Here is a 14,065-nt window from a genome sequence, read left to right as displayed (position 1 = left end):
TGGAAACAAGTCAGGTAATGAAGCACTAGAGATGAGCTCAAATCAAAATCCTGGATCCTAACACCCGAGATCCAGCTCCAGTCTTTGGGGCTCAGATAGGGCTGGCTCCAGGGTTTTTGCTGCCCCAAGCAGCAAAAAAAAAAAAAAAAAAGAAAAGAAAAAAGCCACGATTGCGATCTGCAGCAGCTCTACCACCGTTGCTTCAGTCTTCGGCAGCAATTCGGCAGCTGGTCCTTCGCTCCAAGAGGGAATGAGGGACCCAGTGCCGAATTGCTGCAGAAGAGCCGGATGTGCCACCCCTTCCCCTTGGCCGCCCCAAGCACCTGCTTGCTGGGCTGGTGCCTGGAGCCGGCCCTGGTCCTTTGTGCCTTTGAAAATCTTCCCCTAAAAGCTGTACCCAAATTTGTCAATAGAAAGAGACAACTCATTTCCTTGCTGATGGAAAATGTAGCTGTTTCGTAAAGTGAAATATGATTAACAGCTGTTAAAAAAAAGAGAGAGAGAGAGAGAGAAACAGCACTGATGGATGCAGTGCAAGCTCCAGTCTGCTCTTGTCCAGTCACATCTTCATTGAGCATGTAGATTTGTTCCCTTACTCATTCATTTCTTGACTCCTGCCAAGGCTGCCACAAGGCTGTACACATGAAGCACCAGCTGGAGTGACAATCTTTGTAATGTCCACTAGGTCCTGGACAATTCAAAATGAGCCAACACCAAACTTTTTGCCTTACTGCCAAGCTACTGGACAGGATGGAAAATAAAATAATCCAAGGTGTTGTGGGTGCTGATGGAATTCATGCTAACCCTGTCAAATACAGAGAGTTTGCAGGTTTTTTCTCAGTCTGGAAGAAGTATAACGATATCAACTAATTATTTCTGCAGTACTCAAGTGTCTCGCACTGAATATCTAAGGCTCAACATCACCACATTTTTGTTAGTTGAGAAAGTCCCTTTGGATTGGAAAGACCCTAAAGGGTTAGACAGAGCAGCACCCTTTGCAAGAATGATTTACTAACAGACATAGCACTGCTCAATTTACTTAGGTATTATGAGTCTTCCCAGTGAAGAACCTGGAAGTGAAGGAAAACATCCTTTTCACTGGCACTGGGATGAAACAGAGCAGTCTGGATCTGCAACTGCATAGCTGTGCAACTTGTTATGAGACAATAAATGGCAACTGAAGTTAGAAAATCAAGCAACAAATGGTATTTTAGCCCTGAATACATATAAGACATGTGCCATTCATGGCACCCTGTCTGCTTGTTCTTTGTGGTACTTTGTGGTTCTTTGTGGGGCATGGTACTTAACACCTTCCTCCTGTACTGGTGGCCAGAACACTTAAATGATTGACACTGGTCTATTCCTAGCTTTGTTCAAATGGATCATTCCTTACTTTACAAGAGTTGCACAGAAGTTGGGTCTTATATATGAAACTTTTTTTTCCTTCTGGTAAAGTTATGAAACCTCATATGCCAAGGGAACGTACAGGTTGGGAGTGCACTGTATTCAAAAGTGAACAGATCAGACACATCTCTGCGAGGGTATTAACAAGGATTAACAACCCCTGAGGTATTCATTAAAAGCTTATGGATAACTAGAAGATGAAGTAAAGGGAATCTGAGGTAGAGGAGATGTGGTCCAACACATGAGATTTGCTCAGTTCTGTGCCATCTCTGTTAAGCTGCTAGGAATCCAATTGAAAATTCTGAATCAACTGCATTTAACCCTAACTGGATAGGCTAATTTTTTCTAGCAATCAGATGACTGTTTGAGCAGTTGCGTTTAACAACAAACATGGAGACATATCTTTGCTAACGTTATCAGATTCCTCTTTTTTTTTTAACTGGCATTCATAAAGAGGTCACCACAATAACTAGAGCTGATTTTCCTTGTATGCCAATGACTGTGTTGCTGGAAGGATAATTTTCAAACTCTGATTGTGATTTTCCAAGTACACTAGGAGACTTGATTCTCCTTGCGTCTCCATGCAGGAAGATAAGCAATTGCTAGAGGGAGGATAAAGCAAAATGCTTCTATCTTTACCAAGAGGCTTAAATACAGGTTTATAACCGGGACATATAAATTGACTAGAAGCAGTGATGAGAAACTATGTGAATACGAAGAAACTTGGACTAAACCTTTTTAGCAGTAGGTAAAAAGCAAACTAATATTACTGGCAAGGAAAGGAAAAACGTATATCTTGCTAATTCAAAAGATCATACTTGTTCTGTGAGCTCTTAAGAACTGTAATAATGAATACAGCAGAACTGACTTTTAAATATGGATCATGGGAGCACTTTGCTTTGAAAATTATGCTGAAATGTTCACTCTATGTGAATTGATGAAACTGATCATTCCAAATCAACTGTGTTTGCAGATAGAAAATCTCCATCCAACAAGGATAGAGTGAGTTCTTCTAGGTGGTCTAGTGCATAGTGAAATTAGTCAAATTATTCATGATTCTAACTGGCTCTTCCATAAATTGTAATATTCTTTACCTGGAATTGAATGGTACTCAGATGAGAACTCTTAAAACATTGGAGAAATCACTTCCTATCTGACCCCTGCAACCAAATGACCACTGAGATCAGGATAAACAAGGAGAAAGCACATCAAACAACTCTCTCAAATGGGAATTCTCTTTTGGAAAAAAAAATTTGATTCATATACTGTAGCTGAACGACCAGAACAAGTCATGATCATTTAAATCCAATTCCACTATATCAGCTTGAAATACAGATAAATATGCTATCTCATCAAGATTCCTATTTTGTTGTATGCCCCACTTTTATTGCTTTATATATCCCATTTTTGTTCCTGTTCGACATCTAAATTAATGACTACTAAAAATAAAGAAAAATATCTTTGTCTCTAACTTCACCCTCTATTACATAGCTCTTTTTGGCTCAATAAAACAAGGCAAAATTTACCATTGTTTAAATGTGGAAACCTATCAGTAGCAATCATTTAAATGTTCTATCAAGCAGAAAGAGTTACCAATAGAAGAAATACAGGCATAGGGTTAAATTAATTAAGAATGTTGTAGTTATATCTAATTTTCCTATGTGTAAGCTGGTCTTGACTAACTCTGAAACTTGCCTATAGAGTGTGTGGGGTTATTATAGTGACTGAAACCCTGCACTAACAGAGTCCTTGCTATTCCCAGTGCTTCCATCGGGTGTAGCTATGATATTAGATAGGGTTGTATTGCAACCCATTGTATGCATACAGGAAGAAATGGCAAAAGTAAGGCCTTGGTATATATTTCTTTTCCCCTAATGTGATACAGCACCAATCTATCATATGCCATGTTTCAAACAGATTACCTACATCAGTTGGATCAGAAAAACTGTCAGCAAATACTTTAAGGAGAGAAGTCCATAAAATGGAATATCATAGCTTGTGTTAGAAGTTACATACCTGTGCATGGAGGTGATTTTACTATAATTTAAATGAACATCACATCATTCAATTACTGTATACAGTACTTGTGCAGTTAACTGTCTTTTAATTAGCATATTGTTTGTTTTCCATGTAAGGAAACACGCAAAGTATAAGAAAGAGTTTAATGGTAGTAAACAACAAGAAACATCTCAAAACAAGAAAACTTATTAGAAAACTATGCTGATCCTGCAAAAAGTTGCCCGTGAAGTTACTTTCACATACTCTGAGTAGTCCCAGAAAGTATGGTGGGGCTACTCATATTGTGTAAGCCTTTGCAGAACTGGGAGCTAAGAAACAGTGTTGTCAAGCACTCAGACTCAGCAGAGTAACTATGACAGTGATTTCTAAACTGCCCAACAGATGATGATACTGACAACACGCTAGGATCCTGACAGCTGTGCCTAATTTGCATAAAGTAGTTTTCACATTGATTGTTAATGTTGGTATGGAGGCAGTCACAAGGTAGTGCTGCCACAGTTCATTTGCTTACTGTGCTAGCACTTCTCAGTCTTTGAAGAAATGCTGCATTGTTGCTAGCTTTGTGATGTAGAGGTTTTTTATGCAAGAGTCAACTTTGGGGGCAGAGTTGCTCCTGAAATAGGAGCATTAGATTTTGGCTGAGATTCATGAAAGAAAGGATTGCCTGCATGCTGTTTGTGACCACCTCTGTTCAAGGACTAGCATATATGGTAAAAATTAAAAAAAAACACTAATATTCCATATCACTGGTTTCTCACAAAAGGAAACTGACTGGCAAGGGTATTTAATGTGCTATCGATTGGCAAGAAGGCAATGAAATGTAAGTATAGCCCATAGAGATTACAGGTCCCAGCATACTGTGCTCCCTCTTGATCTGAGCAGAGGCCATATTGACCAAGATGTATCATTCCATGCATGGGTCGCAGGTTTGTAGAAATGTTGGTGGTGCCCAGAACCTGCCCCCCCCAACTCCGCCCTCACCTGCCTAAGGCTCTGGGAGGGAGTTTTGGTGGGGGAAGGAGGTCTGGGGTGCAGGTCCTGGGCTGGGGATTAGGGTGCAGGAGGGGTGCAAGGTGCAGGCTCTGGGATGGAGTTTGGGTGCTGGGTGCAGGCGCCAGGCTGGGGCAGGGGGTAGGTGTGCAGGAGGGGGTGAGGAATGGAGTTTGGGGGTGAGAGGGGGTGCAGAGGGAGTGAGTTTGGGGGCAGGAGGGGGTGTGTGGGAAGGGGGAGAGGGTTCATGCTCTGAGAGGGAGTTTGGGGATAGGAGAGGGTGCAGGGGTGAGGGCTATGGGACTGAGGATGAGGGGTTCATGATGCAGGAGGGGGCTCAGGGCTGGGGCAGCGGATTAGGGTGCGGGGGGATGAGGGCTGTGGCTGGGGATGAGGCGTTTGGGGCATTGGAGAGGCTCAGGGCTAGGGCAGAAGGGCAGCCTCCCCTGCCATTAGCAGTGGGGGGGGGCACTAAGGCCCTGGGGCAGCAGACAGCAGTTGATGTGGGGAGCCGGTGTAGCGTAGGAATGTGCTACACCGGCAGCACAAGCAGGCATGGGAGAGGTGTGTGCTGCTTTCTTTCAGGCAGGGACGCAGCGGGGCAGGGAGAGAGACACGTGGGGGAGGGGTGGCAGGTGGGGGCAGGAGCCCGCTCCAGGCAGGGCCGGGGGAGAGACCCAGCTCCAAATATTGGTGGAGCAGGGCCCCTAGCCCTGAATATTCCTGGAGCCCGGGCACCATAAAAGAATATAACTCGCCACCTATGATTCCATGATAAGACATGTAGTTTTTGCACGCTGCAATTTTTCATTAAAAATGAGGGTGACTGCCAACCAAACTGTATAACTGTAGGCCTAATTAGTCCTATAAGATGCATTTTGATCACTCCTGCAATATGGTCATTCTGCCTCTGAAGAAAAGCAGATACAAATGAAGTATCTGACAATGCTATGGTGGAAATTACACGTGTCTGAATGTATATATAACCCACATACATTATATATTATTTCCAACTTGACTATATTCCTTGGACAAATATATCTAAATGAAATTAGCAAAATCAAGCCATAACAATTTATACATTGCTATGCAGGCTAGTGATGAATGAGTAGTTATTTAAAACATCCACAGCTGAATGGTTAAGCACCTACTATACGTCTTCAGCTTTCAGTTTCTTTTTCCACATTGTGGTCATCATCAATATCCTTAATTTATCAACAGGAAGTATTCACCCCCTAAGGCAAACCCTGAAGTCAGTACCTTTTTGTATTTAACCTTAAAACATTCTGAATAGGAAAGTAGCTAGAAAACCCAGGAAAAACACCTCAGGAGCAGGTAGTGTTGGAAAAGTGGGTTTGAGAACCTTTGAATCACCCCTGATTCCGCCTGCTTCAGGGGATGGCATGGCCTGCAAAGTGTTATGACCACTTGCTCTCCCATCGTCCGCTCCCCATCTGCCACTTTGGAGCTGAGAAGAGGGAGACAACGTGGAGCCATATATGCCACCTTTATGTGGCTTCTGCACCAGTGGAACTGGACACTGAGAACACTGTCACTCCTTTACTTCCCATATGTGCTGCCAGAGAGGCATATGAGGCCCATTATCAGAGCCTTATATGTGGCATGTACATGCTACTGAAAACATACGATGATGCTAAATTTTCTGCCTCTAATGATGAAATTTAATTGAGTCACTGCAAGAACAAAAGATAAGTACAAAAATCATGTATTATGTAGATACCCTAAAAGCTGAAGTTATTAAGGAGACAGTGACAACCTGAAATACAGGCAACTTTACATAAATTAATCTATAGTAGCTGCAGATATTACGAATACTCTTGAGATCCTCTACCAATTGTTGTATTCCTACGTTTTAGTCTCCCCTCTTCTAAGAGAGACTCACACAAGCAACAGGAGAAATTGACAATAGCGAAACTGACTATGCACAAAGATTGAAATCCTGCCCCACTGAAGTCAATAGGGGTTTTGCCACTTATTGCAATAAGGTTAGGATTTCACCCAAAGTGTTGTCAAATGTGGAGAGTAAAACAAACTAGGGGGAAAAATAAATCAGAAAGAAGTGTGGTATTTAGGTATTCTTGAATGTATTAACAGAGTGTTGTTTGTAGGACAAAAGAGGTAGTTGCTCTGCTCTACTTGGTACTGGTGGGGCCTCTGTTGCAGTGCTGTGTCCAGCTGCAAGCAGCACAATTTAAGAAAGATGTGGACAAACTGGAGAGAGTGCAGAGGAGAACAAAAATGCGGCAACACCACTACTATTTATCTATCTGGATTCTGCCCCAATTGAGAAACGCAAACAAAATCCATACAATAAAAATGGAAAATTTATACAGTAAAAATTATTGCAGTGGTTATTTACACTTCTTTTTTGTCATACATGAATGCTCATATACTACTAATGAGGGCAGGGCCAACATTGTAAATTCAATGAGGATTGGAGGGTAACAGCAAAAATAAACAAACAGTGATCACTGCTCATAATAAACGATGTGTGTCTGCTTAGATGGGGAGACATAACAGCAAACGTACAATATTGCAACTCTCGGCATGTACTCCAGCATTCCTGTAATCTAAATCGGCTAATATGCTTCAGGAATGTTTACGTTATTTTAGTGAAGAAGAAATGGAAACACTTACCTGGTACACCAGGTGGAGTTTTTAGATATTTGCCATTAAAATGTTGAATTACTACTTCACATTTTTCTGTAGACTCCATTCTGGAAAAGAAAAGGGGGAGGGGGAAGCAATTATTATTAGAGTTTTATGAAAGTGTGCAGTCAGCAAAGGCAGGCCCGACACAGATGTCGAGAGAAATCTCAAAAGCTGCTCTTGCTGAATTCTGTAGAGATGCAGGTGGAGCAGTTCATTACAATATGGTGTTAGCTAGCAAGGAGAACTTGCCACTATCAAGCATTGCAGCATTTTTCCTGGCTGCATGCAGGCTGGAACCGTGGCAGTGAACAGCTTGCTTTTGAGTCTTAGGGGGCATCTCAAACAAGGACACGTCAAATGCTTCTTGAAAAAGCTCAGGACCTGATTCCAAATTTCTGATGCACCCAAAATGCCCCCAAAGAATGTGCAAAAGATACAGGATCTAAGCTAAAACTGAAGGGGAGTAAAATGACAATAATTCAGGATTATAAAGTGGGTGCACGATTTTTTTTTTAAAACTACTCCAAGAGCAGTTATCAATGGTTTGCTGCCAAATAGGAAGGAAGAATCTAGTGGGTCTGTCATGTATGGGGTACTATTCAAGGTTTTCATTAATGACTTGGATAATGAGGTGGAGAACATGCTTATAAAATCTGCAGAAGGCAATAAGCTGGGATGGGTTGCAAGTATTCTGGAAGACAGAATGAAAATTCAAAATGACCTGGATAAATTGAAGAACAAGCAAAAAATCAAACGCACAATTACACAATGAGAAATAACTGGCTAAGTCGTAGTACAGCAGAAAAGGATCTTGGGGTAATAGTGGATCACAAATTGAATCTAAGCCAACAACTGCAGACATTTGCAAAAAAGGCTAATACAACTCTACCCCGATATAACGCGGTTCCTTGGGAGCCAAAAATCCCTACCGCGTTATAGGTGAAACCCTGTTATATCGGGGTAGCGGCGGCAGGGCTCCAGCGGTGATTTAAAGAGCCCAGGGCTCTGGCTGTGGGGAGCCCCAGGCCCTTTCAATCGCCACCCGAGCCCCGCTGCCGGAGTTCCGGGGTAGTGGCGGCAGGGCTCCGACAGTGATTTAAAGAGCTCCAGCCGCTGCAGGGAGCCCCGGGCCCTTTAAATCGTTGCCTGAGCCCCGCTGCCGCAGCCCTGGGGTAGCAGCAGCAGGGCTCCAACGGTAATTTAAAGCGCTCCGGCCGCTGCTGGGAGGCCGGGCCCTTTAAATCGTCACCTAAGCCCTGCTGCCGCAGCCCCGGGGTTACCACGCTATATGCGAACCCGTGTCATATTGGGTCGTGTTATATCGGGGTAGAGGTGTATTATTCTGGGGTGTACTAACAGGAGTGTAATTGTCCCACACTACTTAGCACTGCTGAGACCTCAACTGGAGTATTGTGCCCAGTTTCAGGAGCCCCACTTTAGGAAAGATGTGGACAAAGGGGAGAGAGTCCAGAGGAGAGCAACAAAAATGATACAAATTTTAGAGAACCTGACCTATGAGGAAAGATTTTAAAAACTGGGTATGTTCAGTCATGAGAAAAGAAGACTAAAGGGGGGCTGATAAAAGTCTTCAAATATGTTAAGGGCTGTTATAAAGAGGATGGTGATCAATTGCTGTCAATATCTACTAAAGGTAGAACAAGAAATAATTGAAGCAAGGGAGATTTAGATTAGATATTAGGAGAAGCTTTCTAACTATAAGGATAATTAAACACTGAGACAGGGTTTCATGGGAAGTTGTAGAATCAGCCTCACTGGACGTTTCTAAGAGGAGGTTAGATAATCCGCTGTCAGTGACAATCTAGGTATACATGGGACTGCCTAAGCACAGGGGCCTGGACTTGAGAACATTTCTATGATTTCATTATTACAGAGTAAACAAATTATGGAAAATTGATTATAAAACAAAACCAACAGCAATTTGTACTTGTAAATTACATGAGTCCAAGCCCTGGAGGGAGACAGACATTACAGCACATGATCTTGTCCTGGTGAAATGACTCATCATTCACCTGATATAATTGTGAACCATAGTTCTAAGACACCCATAGGACTGCAGCAGTAATAATAAATAAGCACCTATAGGACTGAAGTGATTATAAAGAATACAAAGATATGAGCCAAATCCTGAGCCGAGTTTATATCACTTTAAGAAATGTATAAGCCATTTTACAGGACCTAAACGGACCCCTCAGCAGGTTAACTGATACTGAGAACAGTTGCCCATGCTGCACAATAGGAATTAAAATGTTTGGGGAGGGGGGACAGAGATGATGACTCATAATTAGGCAGCAAAGACACTACAGTTTTTTTTTTTCAGGGGAGCTCTCTTGAAAAATTATATTCAATACTCATTTCGTATTTTGATTCTGATCTAGGTATTCTTCCAGCTAGGAGACTCTAATGACTTAAGTATTACTTCATTCTCACAAGTCAAGATCCTTTTTAAATGAATTCCTATACAATTGCTACCACAGACTAGTAAGGCGGGGAAAGAACAACATTCTGCAGAGCGTACATATTCTCTAGAGCCTCAACCCAGCGCTGAGAGGGGTGGCTTCTCTCCTTGGATAGGAGTTTGCCAAGAGTTAGAAAAAAAACTAAGGAAGAGACTAGGGTGATTAATAGTCCAAGCAGTACAAAATCTTTTGTTAATTTGTTTTGGGTGAAACCATTAAAATTGTCCCTTCTGGGTTCTAACCATGAGACAGTCTTTTGTAGCTCAGTTTTTACTGCCATATCATGTAGGATGGGCTGTTTCCACGAGCACAAAGACAGCAACTTAGATTGTTCACTTTGGCTTCATTCAGATTTAACTAAGCGAATGTCTGCAGCAAGCCTTTAGAGACTCTTGTCTCTGAAAGCATAAATGCAAGAAAAGTCTGTTTTCTGTAGCTACGGGTGCTTAGTGTCAAACCACGTTATGTTGCACCACACAGCAGTGACAATTTCATTTGAATACATAGGGCACATTTTAACAAGCCAAAGCAGCCCCGGCAAAGAATGCAATAGAGGAGCTGCCAAGTGAAAGAGCCTCAGTGCACTCCATGCATTTTATGTGGGAAGGGAATAAAAGTGAAACCCACGGTGCTCTGGGATAAAAGGGCCATCTCCTGAATAGCTGTCTTAGAAAGAACGCGCCCATTTTCTTCTCAAGTTTCACAATTAACGGCTCTCAAATGCCAGCACTAGCTATCTGTAATCTGGCACACGCTTCACTTGAAACTGACACTAGCATTATCAACTTGGCCTGAAAAGGCAGCATAATAGACAAAGCCGCCTTTACATGTTCGATTCAGATGTGCTGCTGAATAACTACAACTGCATGCATTATTCCTCCATGCTACTTGAATCCCCTCGAGTCTTTCAGAACAGCTGTGTGTGACAGGTAGACCTTCCCTCCAGAAATATGTTAATTAGACCTCTAGCCATTAAGTAACACTTGAGACATCTTGGATGTATCTCCCACCTACGGACAGATGCATGAATTATAATTTTCAAATGTACATATGTAGTATGTGGTGAAGTATCAACTCTTCTTTTGTGCGAGCTATTTAAGGTTATAAAATCATTGGGGTGGTATGGCAACTACAGGAAATAGATATGACAATAATATTATAACTATTCCATTATGAGACCTTATTTTCAATTATTTACAACTTCACCAAACTGTCACCATTTGGGCTGAAATATTGCATGATGAGTATCTGCCTCAGGTGGATTTGTATTAGGGAAAATTTCAGCCATGCCAATTCAGCTGTTTCCGAGAACAAGATTAGGGAAAAATACATTGTTTTGCCCACATTAAAAAATTTGGGCTTCATTTGCTTAGGAAAGCTGTAGCATCCCCATGCATTGGAGCAAGGGCTTGAAATTTGACAGTTGTTGTCAGAGATGTGCTTTCACTGTCCTTGTGAATCTGGCCAAATCAGGCCAAATTATAAGCCTTTTTAAAAAAAATCACATTACACATACGTTTCTTTGATTATAGGAGCTAAATTCCCCAAGATTCTACCTGCACCAAGCATGGTCCAGCGTGGGGCTAAGCAGAACTTTCCCTGCAATTGTAGTTCTAGGCTGCAAGCTGTGCCAGGGCTGGGTGAGAGTCCAGGCACGTAAACTGAGAGCAGGAAACCTATTTCTCCTGTGCTTTCAATGACCCTCTCCTCACCCCAATCCCCCAATGATGAAGCCGCAAAGAGGAGGAAGCCATGTGATTTGAATGCGTAGGGGACAAGAACTGGATCTGGGGGACCAGGGAATAGATTGGCTGAAGACTGGAACCTTAGGCTGGTGGGGAGAGGGGGAAAAGGGAAACTGGGAATGGGAATAAGGCAGTGATTCTCAAACTATTATACTGGGGGCCCTTTTCACGCAGCAAGCCTCTGAGTGCAACCCCCTTTATAAATTAAAAACACTTGTTTATATATTTAACACCATTATAAATGCTGGAGGCAAAGTGGGGTTTGGGGTGGAGGCTGACAGCTTGCAACATCCCATGTAATAACCTTGCAACCCCATGAGGGGTCCCAACCCCCAGTTTGAGAACCCCTGGAGTAAGGGGATGGTGGAGACTGGGCTGATGGTGCTGTGAGCCAGGAGTTGGAAGAGAAGAGACTGAAACCAGATGAGGAGACACAGGGAGATGGAGAGTGGCTGGGCAAGGAGCCTAGGACTGAGAACTAGTGGGTGGGGGAAGAAGGTGAAGGGGGGATCAGACAGATCTGATTAGGAGCCAGGACTGGTTGAGTAAAGAGACCAGGCCAAAGACTGTGTGGGGAGAAACTGAGAGGACCCTGGGAAAGAAGATTAGGACTAGGACCCATTGGACAGGGGCGGCTCTAGCAATTTTGCCACCCCAAGCACGGCAGCACACCGCGGGGGGCGCTCTGCTTGTCGCTGGTCCCGCGGCTCCGGTGGACCTCCTGCAGACGTGCCTGCGGAGGGTCCGCTAGTCCCGCGGCTCCGGTGGACCTCCCGCAGGCACGCCTGCGGATGCTCCACCGAAGCCGCGGGACCAGTGAACCCTCCGCAGGCACTCCTGCGGGAGGTCCACCGGAGCCGTCTGCCATCCTCCCAGGGACCGGCAGAGCACCCCCCATGGCATGCCGCCCCAAGCACGTGCTTGGCATGCTGGGGACTGGAGCCGCCCCTGCCATTGGGGACTGAATGAGTCAGCAGTCCTGTGGAAACAACTGTGTGACCATGTAATTCAAGACTATCATAATGCAAACACACAAGGGACAAATTCTGGCATTTCTTAACTTTTGAGTGCTAGACTTTGCAAGCTTAATAATGTTCTTTTAACATAGTTTCTGTATGCTGGATTTATATATTATATTAAGTGCATAACTGTATGTGTGTGCAGACATATATGTGTGTGTATTTTATAGATATATATATATAGCTAATTGCAGTGCATTTTGTTGCACTGGCAATTTTTTTATTTAAATTAAAACAATGCTAAAAATAATTCAAAATTTTCAAAACCTATCCAAAGGACAGAATGTACATAAATTGGCTGTAAATTGAGTGCAAATGGGTTTTGCAATCCATACATTTATTGCTATTGCATAAGTTTTGCACACTCAAGTCAATTCTATGAACAAAGTTGTGGGTTCACAAACGGAGACCTCTGAAAAATTACCCCTTACTCTTAAGGTTTGACTTCACATAGAAAACGGGAACATTTAGAACGAAGGATAGACCCCATACATCATCCCTATATGAGGACCTGCAGCACCATATATTAGAATTGACCCTTTGGCTCTGAGAATACAGTGAGTTAGTGCAAGGACAAACTATTGGCAGCCTAGACTTCCCACACTGACTGCGAAGGGCACATTTTCAAAGCTGGCTGATCATGCTGCACCCAACATCTATTCCTGTGCAGAAAAATCACAAGATATACAAAAATATGCAAGATAGACAAAGATTGAAAAATGTGTATTTGTGCACACAAAACAAATAATTGCATATGCAAGTGGGTGGTTATATGTACAGTTTGTAACAATGACCCTAGGTGATTGGTAAACAAGAGTTAATCTGCAAATGGAATTATGAGGACTATGTGGCCAGGGTAATCTAGTGAAGCATGTCCTCAGTTCCCTCCCCAACTCCTGGAGGATCTGGGAAATCAGAGAAGGTTCTGGCGTTCTGAAAATAAAGCAATATTGTGAAATCTTTCCCCCTCCCTCACCACATTAGCTCCTCTTATGGTTCTCCTGAGGGAAATTACAGATTATCCATTTTGCACACATACTATGACGATTTTCTCCACCTGAGGATCTGGACCACAATTCGATGTTTGAATTTATATATGCTCATGTTTGCAAGGTGCAATTTAGGCACCTAAACTTGAAAATTTAACTCTGAATGTCCTCTCTGTTAGCAGGATTAAATCAAATGAATAGTGATAATTTAGCAAAATTACTCTGGGATTTGAAGGATTTAATTATTTTTGCTTTCAGAAAGTAGTAAAAGAGTACGTCTAAGAGATTCTCCTAAAATGTGCAATATCTTATTTAATAAACTGAAACAACTCATTGATGTGTTTCAGACTACTCATTAATTCATGACTAGCGGCAGAAAATGTTTATTACTCCTGGAAACAGTTTTGCTGGTCTCCCAATATGTTTCTAGCCTTGGCAGGTGGTGAGATATCGAAACCTGACTTCCCTATCATTCTGGTTTACTATCTTGTTTTAATTCCATTGAAATTTTGATACACCCTCAGCACTTGCTATGGGCAGAAATAACATTTGGGATTCTCATGTTACATACTGTACAAGAGCCTGATCCTACACATGGGGCTGTGTGTGGGGAAAAGGGCCCACCCACACAGAGCTCAACATAGGATTGAAGTACGTTCATCATCCTTTTTTTTTTTTTTTTTTTAAGTAATGGCCACAAAAATTATGTAAGAAATAAAGTAAACTGGAAAACAAGATTTTAAAAACAA

The 14,065-nt window shown here is 42.6% G+C and overlaps 1 protein-coding gene across 15 annotated transcripts in view; it reads right to left on the bottom strand.

Annotated features, from left to right (window-relative positions):
• The window catches only part of RBMS3 (RNA binding motif single stranded interacting protein 3), a 904,530-nt gene that overhangs the window by 163,433 nt on the left and 727,032 nt on the right, over positions 1 to 14,065 (bottom strand). For all 15 annotated transcript variants that reach the window (XM_039527080.1, XM_039527079.1, XM_039527082.1 and 12 more), the window contains one exon: positions 7,072 to 7,151. In XM_039527080.1, coding sequence (XP_039383014.1) covers positions 7,072 to 7,151 — 80 coding nt within the window. The remainder of the gene's footprint in view (positions 1 to 7,071; positions 7,152 to 14,065) is intronic.

Source organism: Mauremys reevesii, linkage group 2, assembly GCF_016161935.1.
Source record: "Mauremys reevesii isolate NIE-2019 linkage group 2, ASM1616193v1, whole genome shotgun sequence".
Lineage (NCBI taxonomy): Eukaryota > Metazoa > Chordata > Testudines > Geoemydidae > Mauremys > Mauremys reevesii.
This window is presented reverse-complemented; position numbering and strand designations above follow the sequence as displayed.